This window comes from Penicillium solitum, assembly GCF_028829755.1.
Source record: "Penicillium solitum strain IBT 25940 chromosome Unknown utg000005l_segment0_segment0, whole genome shotgun sequence".
NCBI classification, from domain to species: Eukaryota; Fungi; Ascomycota; class Eurotiomycetes; order Eurotiales; family Aspergillaceae; genus Penicillium; species Penicillium solitum.
Genome location: NW_027072125.1, coordinates 2,722,455 through 2,745,979, shown reverse-complemented (window position 1 = coordinate 2,745,979; position 23,525 = coordinate 2,722,455). Strand labels below are relative to the sequence as shown.

General features: G+C 46.6%; 5 protein-coding genes across 5 annotated transcripts; all 5 read left to right on the top strand.

The window, feature by feature from the left end:
- Positions 1–995: 995 nt before the first annotated feature.
- On the top strand, positions 996–1,634 carry N7455_008643 (F-box protein; the record flags this gene model as incomplete). Its single annotated transcript, XM_065605928.1, has 1 exon — positions 996–1,634. The coding sequence occupies one exon, from the start codon at positions 996–998 to the stop codon at positions 1,632–1,634; it is 639 nt and encodes a 212-aa protein (XP_065460877.1).
- A 2,064-nt stretch (positions 1,635–3,698) lies between these two features.
- Positions 3,699–5,137, top strand: N7455_008642 (uncharacterized protein; the record flags this gene model as incomplete). Its single annotated transcript, XM_040957893.2, has 6 exons — positions 3,699–3,905; positions 3,959–3,995; positions 4,059–4,129; positions 4,198–4,577; positions 4,638–4,699; positions 4,770–5,137. The coding sequence occupies 6 exons, from the start codon at positions 3,699–3,701 to the stop codon at positions 5,135–5,137; spliced, it is 1,125 nt and encodes a 374-aa protein (XP_040811629.2).
- A 2,867-nt stretch (positions 5,138–8,004) lies between these two features.
- N7455_008641 (uncharacterized protein) lies at positions 8,005–9,030 on the top strand (the record flags this gene model as incomplete). Its single annotated transcript, XM_040957960.2, has 1 exon — positions 8,005–9,030. One exon carries the CDS (start codon positions 8,005–8,007, stop codon positions 9,028–9,030), a length of 1,026 nt encoding a protein of 341 aa, XP_040811621.1.
- Positions 9,031–11,519: 2,489 nt separating this feature from the next.
- Positions 11,520–11,876, top strand: N7455_008640 (uncharacterized protein; the record flags this gene model as incomplete). Its single annotated transcript, XM_065605927.1, has 2 exons — positions 11,520–11,615; positions 11,742–11,876. The coding sequence occupies 2 exons, from the start codon at positions 11,520–11,522 to the stop codon at positions 11,874–11,876; spliced, it is 231 nt and encodes a 76-aa protein (XP_065460876.1).
- Positions 11,877–15,125: 3,249 nt separating this feature from the next.
- On the top strand, positions 15,126–22,280 carry N7455_008639 (uncharacterized protein; the record flags this gene model as incomplete). Its single annotated transcript, XM_040957936.2, has 1 exon — positions 15,126–22,280. One exon carries the CDS (start codon positions 15,126–15,128, stop codon positions 22,278–22,280), a length of 7,155 nt encoding a protein of 2,384 aa, XP_040811631.2.
- Between the last annotated feature and the right edge of the window lie 1,245 nt (positions 22,281–23,525).

Below are 23,525 nucleotides of genomic sequence, written 5' to 3'. Positions count from 1 at the left end.
TCATTCCTTTCATCTTCTTTCCTTTCTTATCTTCAATAATCATCCCTTCATTCTTTTCTTCTTCATTTCTTTCTTGTCTTCAATACTCGTTCCTTCATTTTTCTCTTCTTCATTTCCTTGTTTGTCTTAAATAATTACTTGTCATTGTCGATGTGTTTATTTCATTTATATAATCTTTCAAAAATATATATTCAGCCCGCAGCTGCTACCATATAAATTCAAACTGTATTGTCGCGATCAAATCCTCCTGCTTGATGGTGGTCACGACATATGAAACTAGAATTACAACAATGAAAATATTCGGTCTCAAGAGTGGCATAAGAGTTCTTCTGTTTAAGGTTCCAAAGTAATTGGTTTGGCGCAGGAAAACTCACCCGTTTTGGCAAAGCGTGGTGAGCTTAATCCATTTAGAGTTCTCGAATGTCAGGAACCTCCCGAGGATGGTATCAATCCCCAAGGTTCAAGTTTGTCCAGTCGTAAGATGGTCCAACTTGAATAACACTGCATCTGGATGCATCAACCTGACCCTCATTTCTCGATTTCGTCGCCTATACCATTGCGCATATCATTCTTTCCCACTTTCATATTCGTGGAACCTTTCATTTCATGCCACCTTTGTCTCCGACACGTAAGATGATATATGCGACCATAGGGCGTGGAAAACAGGGCTTCCCGTCCTCTCAGCCGGACTTAAAGCATACGCCGAATGTCCATACTGGCCAATGATTTGGTCTAAGCTGGTGGAGAAACAGCCGTTCGCCCCTTCATGATCGCGCGGTCAAGGGTGAGAATCTTGAGTGCGTAATATAATGGCAGCGAAAGGATGACTTAGCACCAAACAAGCGCCGACCAACCACTAGTCCGCTTCTACGCAGTAGTGATTGCTAGTCAGACCCTAGGTCCCTACCTCAAACCCCCTCTTCCAACCCCTACCAAGTGCGGCTCAACGCAGGTCCTCGACCCAGACGCGTTCCACTCCACCAAAAGCATCAAAAATGTCTGAGAAAGCTCAATCGCGGGCCCTCGCGATCCCCGAGATCGTAATCTCAATCCTACGCCACATGGACACGCGCACACTGCTCACTGCCCAAAGAATCAGTCGCACGTGGAAAGATCTGATCCGCAATACGCAGTCACTTCAGGAGGCTTTATTTCTCGGACCAATCAGTAATGGCCATGACCTCGGCACTCGAGTCGACAACCCACTACTAGCAGAAGCATTCCCGTCGATATTCCGACCAAAATACGGGAGGAACAATGCTAAAGGACAACCTATTTGCCTAACCGATCTTGTCTGGGAGAAAGACCCCGCGACTCGAACAATGTTCGTTCGCCCAGAAGCAAGCTGGCGCCGAATTCTCACGCACCAACCACCTCTCTATCGAGTCGGTGCATTCCACTCCAGCTGTACGCCTTGGGTCTGGAGGTGGAGTCAGGTAAAGGCAGGCATCCCGGACGATGGACTCCGGATGGGGCCGCTCTTTGAATACTTGATTGATAGAGATCCGTATAATTGGACTTATGGGACGTCAATCGAGATGTTTTTCGCGTCTTCTTCCTCTACCGGGCTCCTTGCGGTAGAGATAGTTATTTTCATTGGGTTTAAAGGGGCTTATTTTTACTTTACCTTATAATCTAAAAAAAAAGTCAAGATATATTAAAATATCCATATAATAGATAAAATACAAATATATGCCACAATTAGTACCATTCTTTTTTTGTAAATCAAGTAGTATTTAATTTGTTATATTAACAGTATTAATATATACATTTACTAAATTCATATTACCTAGATTTGTACGTACTTTTAATTCATAGAAATCATAGAGAAATCTAATTATAAGACAAAGTGAATTGAAATATCTTAGAATTCGCGTGAGGATCGTGGAGCTGATTGGGCTTGGAGAGAAATGATGGGGCAATTTGATCTTGTGCTGCAGGTTGAAGGGAGTACGGATTGTATGTCTGAGGTGGATTATCAGGAGGAAAAGGAGGAGAGGGAGGAAGAGGCTAAGGAGAAGGGGGTGGAGCTTCCGGATACTGATGTGGTTGTGTCGGAAAGAATCTGTGAATGTTATCGGGAATTGGGTGTGAAGATGAGGGCTTTCAGATGGAGGAGTATAATAAAAGGAGTGGCACGTGGGACTAGAGTATCGAGCTGCATATATATAATTTGGCGATCTTGCTAGTTTGCTCAAAATAAATTGGTTTCATCGTACTGTTCTTGTCACTTTGTTTGTCAGTCATATCTTACATCACGCCAGAACTGCTCTAAATAGCACAACTTAGAGTATAAGGATATCCTAGGATCTTTCTATAACGCTTATATATAATCTTCAACACGCTATCTATATATTTTCTGCCAGCAAATATTTAAGCATCTTCAGGCATCGATATTACTACAATTAGTTTCCGACCCCTGGCCGGGAAACACCTTCGCAGTTTCTCTTTTCTCGCTTGCTTTTTCTGCTTTCTTTTTTCATCTGTTTTTATTTGTGTCATATTTGTAGGTGTGAGATATTGATGCGGTCACCTTATTATGAGTTCATACTCAATTCAGCTTGGGTTTTTTTTTCTTTTCAAATAAGATATTGTGGCTGGGATATAAAGCTGGTAGCCAGGAAACGAATGGAAATGATAGCTGTCCCCCAGAATATATGAGGTATGTCGAAAATAAACCCAGAATATGCCCGATTGCCACGGAAGCTAATTTTAGGAGTACAGTCAGAAAGTAAAATTGAAGGATTGTCGGAGAGCAAATCCTTCCAAACTACGGAGTACTCCGTAACGGTTTCGAAATAGACGGGGTCTTCAAGATTATATAATCGAATTGGAGGTGCGGTTTAAGCCAGCAGAATCTTAGCTTAAAACGCGGAAGATGGGGTCAGGCCAATTAAAGGGCCACCAGCTCGGGGATACTCAAAAAAAAGCTCCGGGATACCCAAGAAAATCGCTTATGTCATCAAGCAATTTTGAGTAGTTAACTAGTTAACTACAGTATCTCCCAGGTCTCGGAGCTGAGGGATACTCAAAATTACTTGATGATATAATCAATTTCTTTTGGGTATCCCGGAACTTTTTTCTGAGTACTATCCCCGAGCTGGAACCCGCCAATGAAATTATAGTGAAATAGATCACGTGGGCGGTGGGCCTAAAAACTCACTTTCGAAGGTTTGTAAAGCCGAGGGAACTAAGCCTAATTAGGTAACCCTGGCCCTCTTAACTATAGTGAAGAATCTGGGAGCCCTCGAAAGCACTCGGGGTTTAGAAAAAATGCGGTCGATCTTAACGGGGTTTTACTGTATGCCCGATTGTCACGGAAGTTAATTTTAGGAGTACTACTACCCCTATTTGCTGACGAAACAATCAATGTCTCACCTCTAATGTGCAGGAGGTCGTTCATGTGGGGCGCCCTAGTGAACCCCGGCCACTCAAGGACAGATGTATATATACAAGGCGTCTCAGCCTACGGAGTAGGAAATTACAGTTTTCTCCCAAGAGTTCTCCTGTTCGAGGATGAAACACTATTTCGTATTTGATGGGAAAGGAGCGGCACGAATACTGGATACAAAAATATCAGCCGTTTGGACTCCGCTCAGCCCCTCCTAGGATCTGAAATAGCATAATGTCTATCTTGATCTTCCCCGTCGCACCCTTTCAGATTCATCCTGCCGTAAGACTGTCGGTCGGACTTCGTTATGGAAGCTGCTGTGGAAAATCTCTGGCCGAGAGAACTTTCAGCTGAGCGTAAAGCATTTTTGGCACAATCCAAGATTCCTGATATCCTGGTCTGCAATGTGATACTGCTTGTGTTCGCAACCGGTGGCCTCTTGGTGCGATTATTTGTTCGACTTCGATATCTCACTGGCATCAACATTGATGATGTGATTTGTATGACTAGTTGGGTATACCTGCACTCTTGACACTTCTCGCAATTGACTACTGACGCATGCTAAAGGCCTTCACTTTCATTTTGTGCTTCACTGTGATGTTAAGTAAGATTCAATTTTGTGTCCGAGCCGCGAACCTTTGCGGAATTCGCTAACTATCACACGCAGTGACCAAATATGGATTCGGTAAACACGTCGGAACTGTGTCGAGCTTCAGTGATCGGGCTATGTTCCTCAAGGTATGACCGCGTGACATGGAACGAAAATATACAACAGAGTCCCACTAAAGCGTTATCTTTCACTGCAGCTCGATTTTGTCATCATGCTCGCCTATGTTCTCGCCCTTGGTACAATCAAGATGTCCTTTTGCCTGCTATACCTTCACATCTTCCCAGGAAGAAAGTTTCGAATCTGTTGCTGGTTGCTCCTAGCGGGTATTGTGGCGCATACTATTGCCGAAACTTTGGTCGTGATTTTTCAATGCACTCCTGTTCATAAGGCCTGGGATGCGACGGGGCTCGTGGAAGGTACATGCGTCGATATGAACATATTCTACTACGCCAATTTCGCAATAAAAATGGCAAGCGATCTGGCATTGTTCACCATGCCAATTCCAAAGGTGCTCCAGCTCAAGATGTCGATGGGCAAACGAGCGGGCTTGGCTGTGATGTTTGGCCTAGGTCTCCTGTAAGTTTTCCCTCCGCTCCTTTTCAATGCCGAGTGACTGAATCAAATTGACTTGAATAGTGTATGCATGACCAGTATTATCAGAATCAGTTATCTGAACACATTTAAAGACGATCATACTTGTAAGTCAACATTACATCCCCTGAATTGATATGCGTCGACTAAGACTGACTTTCGTGCTTTCTATCTTAGGGTCGTTGGTCAATGCTATGAATTGGTCCTGTGTGGAAGTTGCCGTCGCCATTTTTATTGCCTGCATCCCTTCATTCAATACTTTGATCATCCATCGATTCCCGAAATTACAACGGTTGTTGGGCCTCGGCACCAACAAGGGCGATGCATCACGCTCTGCGAGGGCATATGGCAGCTCTAGTCGCCGTGTGTACGATGGCCTATCGAGCGACCCGCCCAACAGCCTCAAATTAAAGCAAATGACAGGAGAAAGCCATGTAGACGTGGAGACGAGTCATAACGAATCTCAGGAGAGGATCATGCATGCCGGAATTCAAATCACTACAGCCGTTAGTGTTAATAACAAAATTGTCTCATACGATTTATAGACGAAATTATATTCGAACATAATCTGTTTTCTCTGCTCCGAGCTGAATAGCCGACTTCCAATCACTTGTATTGCCCTGATTTTTCGGAACTTGATGAGGGTTAGAACCCTGATTTGTTCATTTAGTATGAGGTAAAACTATGTGCTTCCCGGAAATTTGTGGGCGATATTGGTTTTTAGGTGAAGTAATAGTGAAAGATCACTTCTTATGATATAAATAGTAATTCAATTTTAATATGATAGATATAGCAATAGGGAGTAGCTTATGCCGGCACACTTGTTCTGTCTGAAGAATCCTAATAGAGGGTTATCATCGAAGCCAATTGATCGAATATAGCTCCCGTGCTCACTATTCGACTATATCACATACAGCTCATTTACTCCGCTAGTTTCGCTGGCTGCATGGGGAATTGGTATTTCCGTGGCAATAGGGCACAAAAAGTACCGCATCGTGCGACATTTGACTCGGTTGAGCCGGACTTTATTGGGCTTCATTCTTTTTTCTCGTCTAAATTTGATATTCCATAATAACGTCACTGATATACTCGTGGTCTACATGCCTTGTGACTTTTGTTTCAAGTAGTCGCCGTCCCCATCAACCCCTTGTGATTTATTTTCTCAACATGTACTTGCACCACTCCCTAAATCTCACCATCGTCACAAATGCCAACAACCCAACCATTGCCAATGATTTACTTCATGACCCTCCCTCACACATAAGATGATACATACGACCATAGGGTGTGGAAAACAGGGCTTCCCGTCCGCTCAGCCGTACTTAAGCCACACGCCGGTGAGTTAGTAGTTGGGTGGGTGACCACCAGCGAATCCTCACTGTTGTATGTTTTTGTTTCTCATTTTTCTAGTTTTGCTAATTAAGTCGGTAGCTGTAACTATAGTCCGTGCGAATCACTTAATCGCCATTCATGTACGTTATTCAAAAAAGCAATTAGATTTTTATGTGTATTTTCTACCGTATATACATTCGCTTCCCTACCAGGGTTATCGATGAAAATAAGAATCATCATCTGCACACCTTACAACCCGGGGAAATTGTTCGGAAAGTGGCTGGTAATCAGCAACGGGGGCCATACATACTTAGCTAAATGCAAAGTCAAGGTACCTGTCGAAACTGTTTGCGTACACGGAATTTAGACGGAGCATGTGGCAGAGTATGGGATTATACATGGCAGCAGAGATGCTGATTTAATCCTGCCTCAGATGGACAGGCATAACAGGTTACCTCTTAGTTTCAATGAAAAATTCCGGGTGGCCACAGATCTCGCACAAAGCACCTTTGGTATTGAAAATAGATTTTGCTAAAGGATACGGTAGGCAATTGGGACAATAGTCCGCTATCAAACAGGAAGGCAAGCTCGGAGGATACACAATGTCGTGGTGACCATGGTTCCACTATGGTAATCACGTCATGAGAGCGCGTGAAATCTGAATTGGGCCCCGCGCAAGGCCTTGTACTTGATGGAACTGTTGTTTTGGTTGTTTTATCCAAAGCAGAGATACGAAAAGCAGTTTGCACGTCGTCTTATCGCCCTCCGCGGGCATCGGGTTGACTCCGAGAAACAAAGACCATTTCCTTGGCCCCCAATGTAAGCAATACTTGGTGTCTTCCGGGGACCATATCAGGTTTCTTTCGGCCCCTCATGTCTCGGATATCGTTGGCAGCTAAGTGGCTCAAGACAACAAAAAAAGCCACTAGTGTCGGGATCCCCCGATCTATACTTCGCGTGGAATAGTTTATAAAAGACTGCAGACTATGTGGGGCGTGAAAGGAACATGAAGTCCAATATACATCAACTCCGCGATACGATACGTTTGAAAAAGCCCAGTCTGATTATTGGACTTCTAGATTTACCGGGGAAAGGTCTTAGAAAGAGAACTGCACGCAAAAAAGGGGAAATGTGCTCTTCAGTGTTTCTGCTCCATCAAACACTGGCAGTATTTATCCTAATAGTTAGTCCCGAGCCTCGCAAACCCAGGAAAATACGTGTTTTGAAAGAAGTTTGATTCCATACGCCTACTTGATATCAAGTTTTTTTCCAACTACTTAGCTCATAAACCTCTAATTCTGCAGATACTCAGCCTCGCCCCCAGTAAGCGGTATTGGGACTTCCAAGGCACTAGCGGGCTCCACTGTGCCTTATCTCCACTCTTCGGCCGCTCTTCGGCATCTGCTTTCTTTATGTTGGTTCTCATCAGTTGAGCGCTCATTAGGTTCTCATAGAAGTGGGGGGTTGGAACGCTATACTTACACTTCATATCCATGCTGCAACCTGTAGAGGAAAGACAAAAAGAAAAGCCGGTAGTCTATGGGCCATCGTTCAGGCTTAGTATCGCCTCGATAATATCTCCATTTTTCCATCTGCCTTGTGATTTGTATGTTTCAAAGAGGTCTAGGAAAAAGCGACTTACACTGTATCTCTCTCGCCCCCAAATTTTGAGGTGTTGACAACAAGTTTCGTTTGATCCACAATGGGGCAACTTGGGGTCTATTCTTCGCCCCTAATATAGATATGCAGATAGTGCTATGAGAGTGAGGCATTTATCTGATATCCACAGATAGCCAACTTCCTTACCAGATGAGGCAAGTAAGCTCGATATCACTCTGGTATAGTCGTTGGCATATAAAAAGGCATCGGCCCTCGCGTTCTCTGAGCAATTCATCGGAGGCATTCGGGAATTCGATCATATTCGTGATTCCCTTCTATCCCTTTTCTCTTGCAATTCACGTCCATCTTTTTAACAGTATGCAATCTACAACGCCTAACTCTTCCGAGATCTTGCTAACTCGGTATAGATACTATCCATATTGCATTACACGAACACAAGAGTCATCGTCATATCGCAATCATGTTCAAAGGCATCTCGGATCAGTTTGGATCCATCCTCGTCGCTTTGCTGTCTATACAAGGTGTTTGCTCAGCACTTGAAGTTGACCCAAACCAACCTTCAGGTCAAACCAATGACAAAGAGGTTGCGGAGCTGGAAGTCCGGACAAGCGATGAATATACTATCGTCCACAAGTGGAGCGGTGGAGCCATCATCGGAACGGCTGCTTCGGTTGGCCTCGTGATTACTGGAGTTGCCAACGTAATTACCAGCTGGTACAGCAGCACACCAGACGCGCAAAAGGTCTGTGGAAAGTCAGCGACCATTACCACTACAGGAGACGATGGAGTCGGCTATAAATACTACGTCTATTCTTACACAACTGGCTCAAACTGTGACAGCACTCAGCGAGCAAAGACCATCACCAACAAGCTCTCCGATGCATTCGATGACTTGCATTCTCAGGGAGCCTCTGCAGTGTGCCTTGACTTTGATCACCATGGTACATGGCATGGAGTGCTTGGCCTGGCAACAGTTGGCTCTGGAATTGACCCGCAAAGCGCTTGCTCCGATCATCACGCAGGCGCTAAAAGGGGCGATGCTGACTTTCTCGAGCTCGAGGAAGACAGAAACACCACGAAGAGAAATGAAATTGGACTTGTGAAGAGGACTTCAATCTCCGTCTCCGAGTCAAACAAGAAATCAGGAAGCACCAAATTCAGCGATGCCAACAAGTCCCAGCCAGTGATCCTCGGAATTGCGAACAAGATGTATCAGCAAAGTCAAGCCGGAAGCTGCAGTAGCGTCACAGGTACCCTGCAAGACTATAACGGAGTGAGTTATTCCTATTACTTTTATGCCTCGGGGCGTAACTGTGATACCACTGCTCAGATCAAGACAATGGTCTCTGCTCTTGACGATGCATGGGATGGTCTGGGAAGCACTTCGGCACTGTGCCTGACAATGCAACATGGAAGTGGCACATGGAGAGGACACTTGGGTATTTCCGCAATGGAAGGCACTTACCCTGCCCAGAGCTTGTGTTAGATAAGAAGACTATACCAAGACAGGTGAGTCTGAGATATTCCCAAACAGCTGATCGAGTATTTTTTACTAACATTTTCTTATCGGGGATAGGAAAGACAAGGATCTTTCAACAACCTGATACATGTTTGCAATGATACAACATCAATTCATTGAATAAGGCGAGCTTGAGTTGGCTTTATCTAGTCTACCAGATACCGGCGCAGCCTATGTAAGACCATCCGCCGGCTTGTGAGGTCATACTACAAAGTATTTCCTGGAGCCTCAGCCGGGAAACATATTTTTCCTGAGATCAATTATATACTTTGCTTACATATGAGTCGGATCCGTATTTCCCTACAATGATAATAGTTATCGAAAGAAATGATAGGATTTCATGTAGCACAGAAATCTCGACAAGTAAAGGAAAGCCAGAATCTGTTCTTACTGGCCCTTATCTACATCTACAGCTTAAAATCGAGACTCACAGTATGGGACCCATACCAGCCCAAGCAATATCTCATCCGGGAATAGGCTAAAGGGCTTTGAAAGGTTTGCAGTTTGCTCGGATCATGCTCTTAGAATAACCACTCTTACAATGGGTGATTTAGGGGCAACTAGGTCGAAGGTTTAGGTTCGGTCTGGGCTTTACTGGGTCGTGCGGAAGACTAGTGCTATATCTATCTAGTAGGTGACGAAAGTGTTGGAATCTACGTAGTAGATGATAACACGAAGTAGTACAATGTAGTAGCATTGTGTAATGGAATGAAGCATAAAAACGGGAGGAAAGAGAGTTAGTTACAAATACTATGGAAGAGATGATGTGATCTATGAAAGATCCGAACAGAAAGTATACTTGTCCCGCGCGTTACAGCGTCGGAGCAGTCTATCTCCACATGGAACGAGCTCTTTTGCTTCTCGGTAAAGGCCTGGTACCGGGTTCCGATTATCTGGTCCTATGCTGTATCTAACTGTGGTCTAGGCCTGATGGATTTCTTAGTCTCGTTCTTGGCTTCCATAGCTTAGCTTATTCAACAATTCAATCCAATCTCATATCTCTATCATGCACTTCGATGTAGTCCTTCCTGACAAGGCGGTCTAACGTACTTTAGCCTGAGCGCTGTCGTGTCTCGATATATGGATCAATCGTCGTCAAACAGTATTCCACTAGTAAATTTGACCTGACATACGGTGCACTCTATATTGCTCTTCCAAACAGAACCTGACACATACGACCATAGGGTGTGGAAAACAGGGCTTCCCGTCCGCTCAGCCGTACTTAAGCCACACGCCGGTGAGTTAGTAGTTGGGTGGGTGACCACCAGCGAATCCTCACTGTTGTATGTTTTTGTGTTTTTTTTTTTGTTTTTGCTTCGTTCGGAAAGTCGTCTTGCCGCCCTACTCTTCAGTCCATTCGGCCCATTCACCTGAATGCCCTGAACACCACTATACTACATCTGAATATCTTGCAAGCCCCTGAACCGCCGACGTGTCCTTCCCCTCCCGTGCTGAAATATTTTCCCACAGGCGTGTTGCTTTGATCACAACTCTCTGGTACTAATTTCTACCAGTTGACACATATCTATCCTAAGATTCAAATGATAATTCTGATACAAACAGACCCGCTTTCTGAGGTTCGTTCATTGATGTACACTAATGGAGTGGAATATGCTTCCACGGCTAGTAATAGGTAGGTTTGATATGTGCTGCATGTCTTGGTTTTATGGTCTTCTTAGTTCTCCTGATAGTCGACCCCCTCCCGCTGCGGAGATGATCCAGCATTCTCAAGCTGAGGCGGTCTGCATCTCTTCGCATATCCGACAAATTCTTCCTAGCCACGTCCCCACACAATATAAACAAAAAAACATACAAATGCTCTGGTGATCACCCACCCAACTACTTATAGGCGTGTAGCTCAAGTACAGTCACTAATTCGGTGGGTGTCCCCTGGGTGAGATTCACCCCAGGTCGCGCAACGGCCGCACTGACCCCCTCAGGCGACGAGGACCGTGATTTGATTGGGTTATAGGTTAACTCTGGAACACTTAGTTAGTCCATTGGCAGCTGCACACAGCTCTAAAAGAGATGTCTTCAGTTCAATCTGTTGCTATGGCGTTGTCACATACATCCCAGTGCAAATAGCAAATACCAGTCAAACTAATCAATCACACTTATCAAACAAGCGAAACACTCATTCTTCTAGAGCTGATCTTTGTGGTCACAACATCTGTTCTTAGGTACCTCTCTTGGTATATATTGTTCTGAGAAGAGACAGCTTTAGCTGCTGTTTTCTTTTTTTTTTTTTTTTTCTCCAGCATTTCTACCCTACATTGCCAAGCACCACTTGTACAACACGTGCACCTGGCTGAACAGTTCTCCCCTGCTTAGCCATCAAGCCCTGGGCCTCGTGGTAACAGCATCATACAGACAGGCTCCTTGCAAATAATAGCTAGTCCGTGGGCCTCCACTTTCTCCCTTTTGGACTGTTCTCTTATGCCTAGACTTTTGCCAAGATGATCGTAGAAGACCTCAGTCTACTTGATACTGAGTTCAATGGACTCGTGTCCTCGACAAAATCGAGACAAGACCTTTTTGTTGAGGACCGCATGGTATACTTCAAGCTTTTATTTCCGCTTGTGATATCCATAATTCACGACCTATTCAGCATCAGACATCAATTAGAACAAAAAGGGGCAACCAACGGTGCGTCTCAAGACAACGAATATTCTACTTAGAGCAGCATCGAGAACCCCTTGCCATCCATTTCAGCCTATGCCTCACCACCCCACCCTATCAGCAAAAACCAGCAATGCGAAGGTTGTGGTGGCCTATCCACCAAGAGTAAGGAACCTAGCAAGAACAACGACTAATCTAGCAAAAACGACGACCAATCCAGCAACAGCGAAAAGTTTGAAAAAGCTTAAAGAGACTCTCAACATCGCGACCTGGACAACACAAATTTTACAAATCGCCGAGTGTCAATATTGCCTAGGCTTCGGGAATTTTTGACGCAGTGCATGAGAGATCCCTGGGATATTTCACAGAGGGCATCGTCTGGAATATGTTTGCTTGAGAGGCTGTTAATGAATTTCGAATGCTAGCGACGCGCATAATTTCATACAGTCACAGTGTTCAATATCGAGTGATATAGTGGTGTAAGGATTAGGACCTGAGCTAGGTGGTGAATTTATCTGATCGTAAAGGAGGCTGTCTGAGTCGCTCAACGTGGTTCATCTTCTGCCTCTTTCCCACTTCACCACTATCTCAGATATTGTTCTCCCATGTAGCCCGTCAGACCAGCTCCACCCTATCCACTATTGATGACGGTGGCCTTAATACCTAGGAGGCCATCGATAGCACGACACCTTTCGGGCTCACTTCAACATATAGCTTTGGTCTACCGGCAGGGAATCAGCAATAATGACGAGAATTAAGCTCTGTATCATTTGCCCAACCGCAGCAACCCAACCAGACTCCGCAAAAGCCTAGCACGGGCTTGTCCCACTAGACATCTTGCTAAAATATTTTTCTAGGTGAGAGGAGTGAAAGATCTTTTGCAGCACTTGGGGGTGCCTAGGTATTACGAAATTCGCATGGTTTTGGATGGTGAATGTCGGTTGGCCAATAATATTCAATAAACACTCTTCTTTCACTATGTTTTTAAAAGAAAATGAACGGATTAATCAGTATGTTGTTCCTTCCCACCATTCTTTAGTCGGATAACCGAGGCAGCCAATTATTAAAACCTCCGGCTGTAGATCCTCTCTTGCCCGTTGACCCTTTTGAAATATCCTGGGCTGTGAATAAAGATCGGTGATACCTCCAAAAAGTCAAATATACAAAGCCTCGATTCATTGGGAAGTAATATGATTATCACGCTGGCCACTGTCGGAGTGTGTGGGTGGATCTCAGCAGGGTATCCTATTGTAGAAAGTTCTGCAGAAGCTCTCGGACCTACGGGAGCACATACTCCTGCAGTTGTGTCCTTTTCCTGCGAGGGCAAAATCGGCAAAATCTGCCGAGGCACATTGGTTCCGCTTTTATTCGCTGGTAGTCAGTCAAATACGAAACGTTAGGTTGACTTCATGTACAACAGTTATAGTTAAAATAAACGGTAGCTGTAAGGATATTTGATCGATGAAATCAGTTTTTCACTATTTTTTTCATTGATAATTTTCCAAGTTTGGACTAAATGAAGCAGGATGTACTTCTAGGAACAGAGATAATCTGACACTGATCCAAAACTCATTCAGGACTGTTCGTCCTCCCAGGACTTATGATTACTTGGAGAATACATTTTCAAAACACACTTTTTTGAGAGGGAGATGTTTTTGTGAGGGTTCTCTTAGGAGTAATGTATTTACATAAGGTACCGGCAAGGAGCAAGTATCTCATAGCAGGCTACACGTCATATGATACCGCGCTGACTTATTATATATAATAAATTCTATGACAAGCATCCCAGGCCCAGTCCCATATGAAGCAAACGTTGAGATATAAGTAAAACAAATCAGATAATCCTACAGATAGCTTCCAAGGTTAGATGAATTGTGATGTGAGAAAGCGGAGATAGATGTTTAGAGGACTTTCTCTTTCTTTCAACTGTTTATGGTACCCACTCTCCTCGTGTTACAGGAGGTCACTTAGTCACTTATAAATGGAGGTAGTACCTATGTCAAATATGAAGCTGGAGAGACTACTATGACGATAGACGTACCTTGGAAACCCCCTAGTTGCGAGGTGAATAAAAGAAGCCACCTACAGAGCTAGATACCACTAGTGCTGGGAGTAAACAGGGAAAATCAGCTCATCTTCTAAACAACTTGGTGACTTCGTAGGAAATATCGGAAATATCGGAAATGTCGAACCTATAGTGTTATACCTAATAGGTTAAATGTTAGCCGGTTTAATATCCCATTCAGGCAACTACCGGGGATATATATAGTGTGGGTGGTTAGTTGCCCCAGGTAATATGCAGAATGACCAATTGATCACTCTACAGGTATCAGGTCCGCTTCCTAACACCGGCTACCGCAATCCTATGGTTACACAATACCTATAACCTACATATTACTTCGGCGAGTCCATAGATTTGTTCAAGTTGTATATAGGACCGGTAGCGGCAGTGTGAGTGGCTAGCATGATGAGGCAATATGCAGAACGACCAATTGATCACTTGGCAGGTATTGGGCTCGAATTCTAACACTGGCCTACACAATCTACGCATAGTTATATTTTGCAAATTGCTTCAACCCGCCGCTGAGGTGGTTGATCCATCCAAACTTATATGTGGGTGCTGGAGACTAGGAAGCCCGAACCATAAGGAACAAAGGATACAAAATGATTGATTTAGAAAACTGGAATGAGGATTACCAAGTGTGGGAGCATGAAAAACAACAAAGTAGTGAAAACCAAGTCCCTCCGTAGTCACCCTTACTCACTACCCACACTCCTTTTGTGTAGTTCTGGGAACACAATGGATAGATATGCACCGGGTTTTGTCGGTCGACTGGCGTTTGAAAGGACGAGGTTACTGTAGGAAGAAAGGAAACGAGAGTGTTGGCCACCCTTGAACCTGGCTGGTTAGAGCTATGCTAAATGGAAGAAGAGGGAAGTGAGCATACGCCACACTCACACGAGAGTGGATACGCATGGACTGCATGGAGATGGATGCGTAAATGAATTTCATGTGGAAGAGAGAGAGCCCGCAGGCCTAATCCTCAAGAACATCGCTGATGGTGGGCCACCCTTGAACCTGACTGGTTGAAGTTATGCTAAATGGAAGAAGGGGAAGTGAGCATATGCCACACTCACACGAGAGTGGATGCTCATGGACTGCAAGGAGATGGATGCGTAAATGAATCTCATGTGGAAGAGAGAGAGCCCGCAGGCCTAATCCTCAAGAACGTCGCTGATGGTGGGTTCATCATCTAAATCTGTCCAAGTGCATATGGTGACTCTTGGAAAGAGGCTGTCTATGTATATATAAAAGAGCTGATGGGAAGCATTTTGGAAAGCAGTATGAAAATAAGAATCACAACTAGCTTCCAGTATCTCTAGGATCCATCGAGATATCAACAGACGTTCGTGTTCTCTTTTCGCTATCTACAATTCTTGTTATGGCTTTTATCAATCGCGAGCCCATTGCCATTGTCGGCATCGGATGTCGTCTTCCCGGAGGCGTCACGAGCTCGAAGGAGTTTTGGGACGTACTGCGTGAAGGTAGAGACCTCGTGTCGGAAGTTCCGAGTGACCGATTTGATGCAAACGCCTTGCATGGCAATGACCCGGCAAAATATGGTGCCATTCGAAACATCAAAGGGGGATTCGTGGACAAAATCCAATCGTTCGATGCCGAATTCTTCGGTATCTTCCCAAGCGAGGCATCCAGGATCGACCCGCAACAGCGACTTCTGTTGGAGGCTAGTATTCATGCGCTGGAGGACTCTGGCACCACTTTGCAAGAGGTGGCTGGATCACAGACAAGTGTCTTTGTTGGGATGTTCGCCAACGACTACCTTTCCATCCAAGGAGGAACAGAGCAGCGAGACAATGTTGGCCCCCATGCGGGAATGGGCACTCATGACTGCTCAATCGCTAACCGGGTCTCGCATCGGTTGGATTTACGGGGCCCAAGCCTCACTCTCAATACCGCCTGTTCGAGCAGCTTGGTTGCATTACATTTAGCCTGCCAAAGCCTTTGGGCGCAGGAGAGCGAGGCTGCTCTCGTTGGTGGAGTTAATGCCATTCTCCGCCCCGAGTCTACGATTTTGATGTCCAAGGCGGGTTTCCTTTCTCCAGATGGCGCTTGTAAATCATTCGACGCGGCAGGAAATGGCTATGTTCGCAGTGAAGGCGTCGGAATGGTCTTCTTGAAGCCTCTCAGTCGAGCGATCCAAAATAAGGACAGAATATATGCCTTGGTCCGCAGCTCTCTTGTGAATCAAGACGGATACACACCAGAAGGATTCACTGTTCCCAGCTTGACAGCTCAGCTGGCATTACTACATTCGATCTACAAACAGTCCAACACAGACCCAGCCAGAGTCCGTTATGTCGAGGCCCATGGGCCAGGAACCCGAGTCGGGGATCCCATCGAAGCAAGTGCCCTTGGAAAGCATATCGGACAGGCACGATCTAAAGATGAACATCCTCTTTGGATAGGATCACTCAAGGGTAATTTCGGTCACCTCGAGGGTGCTGCTGGAATTGCCGGCTTCATTAAGGCTGCACTGGTCACCTTTCACAGAGAAATCCCCCCACAGGTCCATTTCACGAATCCTAATCCCGCAATTGATTTCCAGTCACTCCAGATTGCGGTACCTACCCAGATAACGTCCTTGTCCTCAGATGGGCAACACAAGCTATGGGTCGGGGTCAACTCGTTTGGGGCTGGGGGGACCAACGCGCATGCTATCCTCGAAGAAGCACCGGATGTTACCGGTGGCTCCTCTTCCCCAGCCAGTCATGAGCCACGTGTTTACGTGATTTCTGCAAGGACTTTATCTGCCATGGAGCAGGTTGCCCAAGAGCTTGCCTCTTACCTACGACTCCAAAAGACCGCTCTAAGTGATGTCGCATACACTCTCAACATGCGACGGAGCACTCACAACCAAATATCAGTCATTGCAGCTGAAGGCCTTGAGGACTTGTGCTCTAGACTTGACCAGCTAAGCTCTGGGCAAGTAAGTAAGCAAGCTTTGCCGCTCCAGAGACGAACGGGAAGTTCTACAAAAACAGCCTTCTTGTTTTCCGGTCAAGGAGGTCAATGGCTCGGGATGGGGATGGCCCTTGTAGATCAGGAAGTTGCGTTCCGCGAGTCCTTGGCCGCATTTGATGAGATATTTATTGCACTGGGAGGGTTTTCAATCCGCACGGAGATGTCATTATGCGGGGGGGACCTAGAAAGAATGAACCAAACCACAATCGTTCAGCCAGCCATCGCAGCCATTCAGATTGCATTGGCGAGAATGTTATTGTCTTATGGACTCAAGCCAGACGCCATCGTGGGCCACTCCATTGGTGAAGTTGCTGCTGCACATATCGCTGGTGCACTGAGTCTTGAGGAAGCTGTCAAAGTGATTTATGTTCGATCACAGATCCAGAACAAGGCAGCAGGCACAGGAAGTATGCTAGCAGCTGGAGTAACATCGAAGGTGGCAGAGCAACTTCTTGAGCGGCATCATTTGGGAGGAGTTGTGGAGATTGCAGCTCACAACGGCACTGAAATGACGACCTTGACTGGGCCTACGGCGGAACTGGAGCAAATTAGCAGTGTTCTCGAGGCCCAGGGAAGCTTTGCTCGATTCGTCAAAGTGGAAGTACCTTATCACAGCCGCTTCATGGATCCTCTGGAAAACGAACTCGTTGCCGCCCTATCGTGTATTCAAGGGAACCCGACCAAGACCAACTTGTACTCCACTGTCACCACGCTGATTGAGCCCGGCACCCACCTTACGGGTGACTACTGGTTCCAGAATGTGCGTAGGCCAGTACTGTTTCGGGAGACCATGGAAAGAATGTTAGAAGACGGTTACGATTTCCTAGTAGAGATTGGGCCACACCCTGTCTTGGTCTCTGGAACCCGTGGCATTGCTGAATATGCCAAGCGATCCGTTCACATCTTGCCAGCCATGATCAGGGGAAGTGAAATTGACCCTGTCTCATGTGTTATCGGAGCGGCACATGCGACCGGCGTTCATGTGGACATTGAGTCCTTCAATGGTGGCGGAGGCCGGTTTGTTGATCTCCCATTATACCCTTTTCAACGCCAGCATTACTGGTTCGAGAACCCGGAGGCTCAGCAACGCCGGCTTGGTCAAAACAAGCATCCGTTCCTTGGAAGCGTTCTTCGTCTGACTGACGAAAGTCGTGGTGCGGTACGACTCAGGTTGAGCACAGGCGTGTCTCCCTTTCTCGCCGATCATGTTATAGATGGGGCGGTTGTATTTCCTATGACAGGACAGGTGGAATCCGCATACTTGGCTGCCCGGGAGCACCTGCCACATATGAGAATCTGGGTGGAAGACTTGAGACTTGAGCGTCCTGTGATCCTGGCATCTGCAGAAGATCTCGCTCCGCAAGTGTTGCTGGAAATTACATCCCCTGCGAATGACTTTGTGATAAGTTCGCGTCCCGCAGACTCGACCCCCGAGGTACCATGGCAGGTCTGTTCTCGTGGGCGGATCAATGCGTTTGGCGAGCGACCGGGTGCTGTTACAGAGGCATTGGAAAGTGTGAGGTCTCGAGTGCAGACCGGGGTGGAAGTTGATCCTGAAAACTTTTACTCGAAACTGGAGGAGTCAGGTCTTCGGTATGGAGAGGCTTTCAGAGGAGCCCAAAAGATATGGCGGCTAGGGGACGAGATTTTCTCACATATTAAGCTCCCCAGTTCTTTGCGTGCAGATGCGGCACGTTTCGTATTTCACCCGGCGCTCTTGGATACTGCCGTACAAATGATTTTCGTTGATAAGGGCCAGCATGGTGATTTGCGGTATGTCAACCTACCTTCCCACCTTGAACAGATCGAGATATTTGAGGCAGCGGAGAGTATCACATCCGCATTTGTGCATACCCATATCACGCTCCATGATGATACTTTCCTGCGCTGCAATACATCAGTGTATAGCGAAAGTGGTAAAATCCTTGCCGTGATAACTGGATTAACAACAAAACGCATTCCGGGTCAACATGTGCCGCGGCTCCTGGAACACGAAGTTTTTTTCCAACTGGAGGCTCAGGACGAGCTGAGTAAACTAGAGGCAGATTTCGACAACGTGGTGATTCTTGAACCAGAGAGAGGTGACATTGACTGGCAATGTACCATCCAGAGAACGTTTCCTTGCGCCCAGTTGCATCAGAAGACTCTGGACGAAGTTGACGAAACATGGAAACCGACAGAATGGCCGTTCCTGTGGGACGCTCGTTTACTTGTCTTGATTCCGGCGTTCGTTTCTGGTTCATACTGCCGGGAGTTCCACCGCACCGTGGAGGCCGTCATGAAAGTGCTACTTCGCGTCGCCACATGGCTTCATGAGAACCAAGGGGTTCCCACGCTTGTGATCTTGACCAAAGGCAGCTGCATGACGCCAGAAGATTCACAATGTGACCCCATTTCCTCGGCTGTACAAGCAGCTGCCCGAGTAATGGCAAACGAGCTGCCCCGAGCCCGTATCCGCTGTGTGGATCTTGCACTAGACGAACATCGCCAGAATATCCCATTACTAGAAGAAGAGTTACGAACGAACCGGGTCGGTCATACCGAGAGTGTTGTGGCGATACGACCCGAAGGTCGATTTTTCAAACGAATCGTGGCAGTGGATCCTGGAGAGGAGGAGAAACGTATAGAAAAGCGTCTCCCTGCAAGAGGGGGAGCATATTTTTCTGAGCCCGGTGCCAACAGGACCCTCGACAATGTCATTCTACGGCAGAAAGTTGAAGAAGATTTGAGACCAGATGATGTGAGTATTGAAGTGCACGCAGTTGGGCTAAACGTCAGAGATGCAATGGATGTTTTCAGCGTGCCGAGTGAGCAATCGATCTCTGGAAGCCTTGCAAGTCAAAGCATGGGACCCGAGGTTGCCGGCCGAGTTGTGGCGATTGGTGAGAATGTGCAAGACATTAGAATTGGCACTCCGGTCATGGCTCGAGTGCCACAAGGTCTTTCAGGGCTCGCAACTGTCCACCGTGGCCTGCTAGCGGTTATCCCTCCCTCGTTGACATTCCCCGAGGCGGCCTGCGTCCCAGTAGCATTCATAACAGCGTATTATGCCTTGGCCTACCTTGGCAGACTGGAGTCTGGAGAACGGGTTCTCATCCATTCAGCAGCTAGTGGGATGGGTATCGCGGCAGTTCAGGTGGCCAAGCACCTGGGTGCTCGTGTGTATGCAACAGCCGAAACCCCTGCCCGTCGCGCGTGGGTGTTAGAGATGGGAGTGGAAGCCGTGTTCGACTCAACTTCGACATCATTTCACGGTCAGCTCAAGGCCGTAACCGGAGACAAAGGCATGGACCTGGTGCTTAATTCACTTTCTGGTACCATGTTATCGCAATCGATCGCATGTCTTGCTCCATTCGGCCGCTTTCTGGAGATTGTAAAGACGGATATCTACCGGAATATGAGGCTCAGCCTGGAGAAATTCGCCCAGAATGGTTCGTTCTTTGCTGTTGATGTCGATAGACTGGCAATCAAAAAGCCAGATTTACATTATCGAATGCTCAATGAAGTTTGTGCGATGTTTGAAAACGGGCAGCTGGTCCCACTGCCGGTCACCACATACCCCATCACGGAGATCTCCACGGCTACGAAGGCAGTTTCCCGGTCTGCGGTAATTGGAAACATTGTCTTGGAACTACCAGACAACACCGAGGTTGTTATAGCACCACCAACTCAGCTAAAGCTCCGAGGGGATCGAACTTATATCATCACCGGCGGTGCAAGTGGGCTAGGTCTACAGTTCGCCAGGCTCCTGGTCAAGCGAGGAGCTCGTCACCTCGTGCTTGCCAGTCGCTCAGGGCCAAAGTCCGAAGAAGATCATGCGAATATTTTAGATCTGCGGAGTCGCGGAGCCAACGTGAGGGTTGCTCAAACAGATATTAGTAGCCTTGAGGCTGTAATGTCGCTCTTCGGTCATCGATCGGACTGGCCCCCTATCGTAGGGGTGATTCACTGTGCAGGCATCTTGGGAGATATATATGTCCATGAGACAACGATGGATGATTTCTGGCATGTGTTCAAGCCCAAGGCATTGGGTGCATGGAATCTGCATCTAGCTACCCAGGACATGAATCTGGACTTCTTTGTTATGGCTTCATCTATCGCAAGTATTGTCGGTCTTACAGGACAATTCGCCTACGCTGCTGCGAACCAGTACCTCGATGGACTGGCACATTACCGTCAGGCATCTGGCTTGCCCGGGTTCTCTCTCAATCTTGGCTTGCTAGGATACTTTGCGGGCATGTCTGAGAAATCGACTTACAACGACAAGCTCCACGAAATCCTACAATCGCTAGGATTAGTGACCACGTGTCTTCCAGCAGTTCTATCTGCCTTTGAGCGTGGCATCCTCCATGGTACTACACAACGCCTGGCTCTTAATCTGGATTGGCCTATGTTCCTCACAGCGTATCCCCATCTGATTCGAGATGGTGCTTTCATGGGGCTGAAGAATGAGCAAGCCAAGTTAGGCAGTTCAGGGTCCACCCGATCAATCTTCAATATATCTGGTCTGGAGCGAGTGACCATGATTGCCGATACATTATGCTCTGGACTGGCCAAAATCATTGGTGTCGAGCCGTGCCGGATTTCCCTCACGGAGAAAATCAGCCAATACGCATTTGACTCCCTTACTCTCACACAACTGCGAGGTGTGATTTTGCGTGAAGTTCAAGTTACATACCCCCTCATGAGGCTCTTCGAAGCGCCCAGTCTCCAGGAAATTGCAGTGGAGCTCAACAGCTCATTTCAAACAGGCCATGCTGAAGGTGGGAACAGTACTGATGCTGCCAACCACATATCTGAACAAGTGCCCTCTGCGGGACTATCAGTATTGTCAAAATGGTTTATTGGCGGCAAAATACCCAATGACTCTTCCCCTCGCCTTGTGTGTTTCCACTCAATGGGCGCTTCAGCCTCTCTCTTCGCTCCATTTTTGGTGGATCCACCGCATGGACTGACCGCAATTGCAGTGCAGCTGCCAGGTCGAGAGAATCGATCCGAGGAAGCGATTTTAACCAACATGTCTGAAGTTGTTTCCGGCATCCTTGGCGAGATGGACGAAGTAGTGGGTGCTCCCCAGGCTTTTTGGGGCCATTCTTTTGGAGGAATTATTGCTTTTGAAGTTCTCAGAGCCCTTAGACGACAAGGGAAACCTCTTCCACGCCTTCTTATAACCGGCACCATAGCGCCCAATCTCATCAAAATTTGGCAGAAGCGAGATGTGATAGTCCAGGTCATTACCCAAGACTTCAGTCCCGAGTATACGTTGGCTATCTCTCGTTATATTGATGATGTCGAATTCTTTCGCTCAATATTACCGGCGTTGAGGAGGGATACACCATTGCTTCTTAACTACCGTTTCACCGAAGAGGATTCACTAAATATACCAATCACCGCTTTTGCCGCACGCCAGGATGAAGTGGTGTACCCGAACGAAGTTGCTGCTTGGAGCACACAAGCGAAAGAGTTCAATTTTGTTGAGGTGGATGGAGATCATTGGTTCTTGCATAGGAACCGGAATATATTGCGAGAGACATTGACCGGGTGGGTGAATTAAACTGTCCACAGTCATTTAGCTTTTAGCGATGGTACCAAGATATAGTAAGCTCTACGGAGGATGAATGAGGACCGACACACAGCGAGTGTCAAGGCTGATGAATGGTGAAATTGTGATGATCTTATATGTTAGCAGACCTCTGTAGATATTAGATGACCCGTTCTAAGAGAAAGAACTCTCTGTCTTCTCTTATTCTGCCACATCTCTTGCTTGTACTAAATCAGTATTACATTCATTCGTTGCATTCCCTAGCTTTCTCGGATCCTAACGTGTGGGAAACCTTTATTTTTGTGGTCATATGACTTCACAGACAACCTGGGAAGATTGTGGAAGGCTTCAAATTTTGTTGAGATATAATGATCCAATGCCAACGATGCAATCATGATCGACACATTATAAGAGCATCTCACTTGGCGCGCATTCCCTACACTTTACATCCTGTATCGGCCCCAGCAAGTGCAATATGAAGGGAGGAAAGCTACTTCATCTTAATCATGGGGAAAGATCGTGAGTATTATTATCGCGAGCCTGATCCCCAATGTGCGTCTTGTAGAACTGGCTTTGAGTCTGAATGTTGATGTGCTTCCGAGAGGTTTGGAGGGTTTGCTTACTCTCCGTGCCTGAGGCCACAACTTATTGGTGCCTCAGGCGCTACATTCCTAGTACTGGAGCAAGTACCTGGTAGCGAGTGCTTACTACTACTTGCTAGTTAGTAAGCACTCAGGGGTTTTATTGGAGGCCAAGCCCTTGCTTGGCGCTGATGTAATACATTCTGCATCTAGCTAGTAATTAGTACTACCCAATGGAAACCATGCGATCCTAACAGAATCTCATTGATATCTCTCAGTAGTCACATGACTGCTCTCCATAGTAGTAGACTTCCATAGTCTCTCTCTCTCTCTCTGTTTCCTCCCCTCTTGATAGTCGTGTCGGGCAGTGTTTGCCCTTAGGAAGGTGGTACTATTCTTGTGGTCGAGTTCCGCTAGCCACCATCCTCTCCCAAAGATCGTCTGTTTCCTTGATGTTACTTCCTAAATACAAGGCACTATGTCGGTGGCGTTTCCAGCGAGAACGAATTTGATCACTTTGTCATGTGACTTTGTGCCCAACCTTTGAAACAGCTGTCAGAATACTGAGATTAATAAAGGAGCTCCACGAAATGTTTGTCGAGCGGACGGGCCTTGACGTTGTTGATTGGCTAGCTGTCCGCTGGACCCATTGTGATGCCCCTCCTAGCTGGACGAC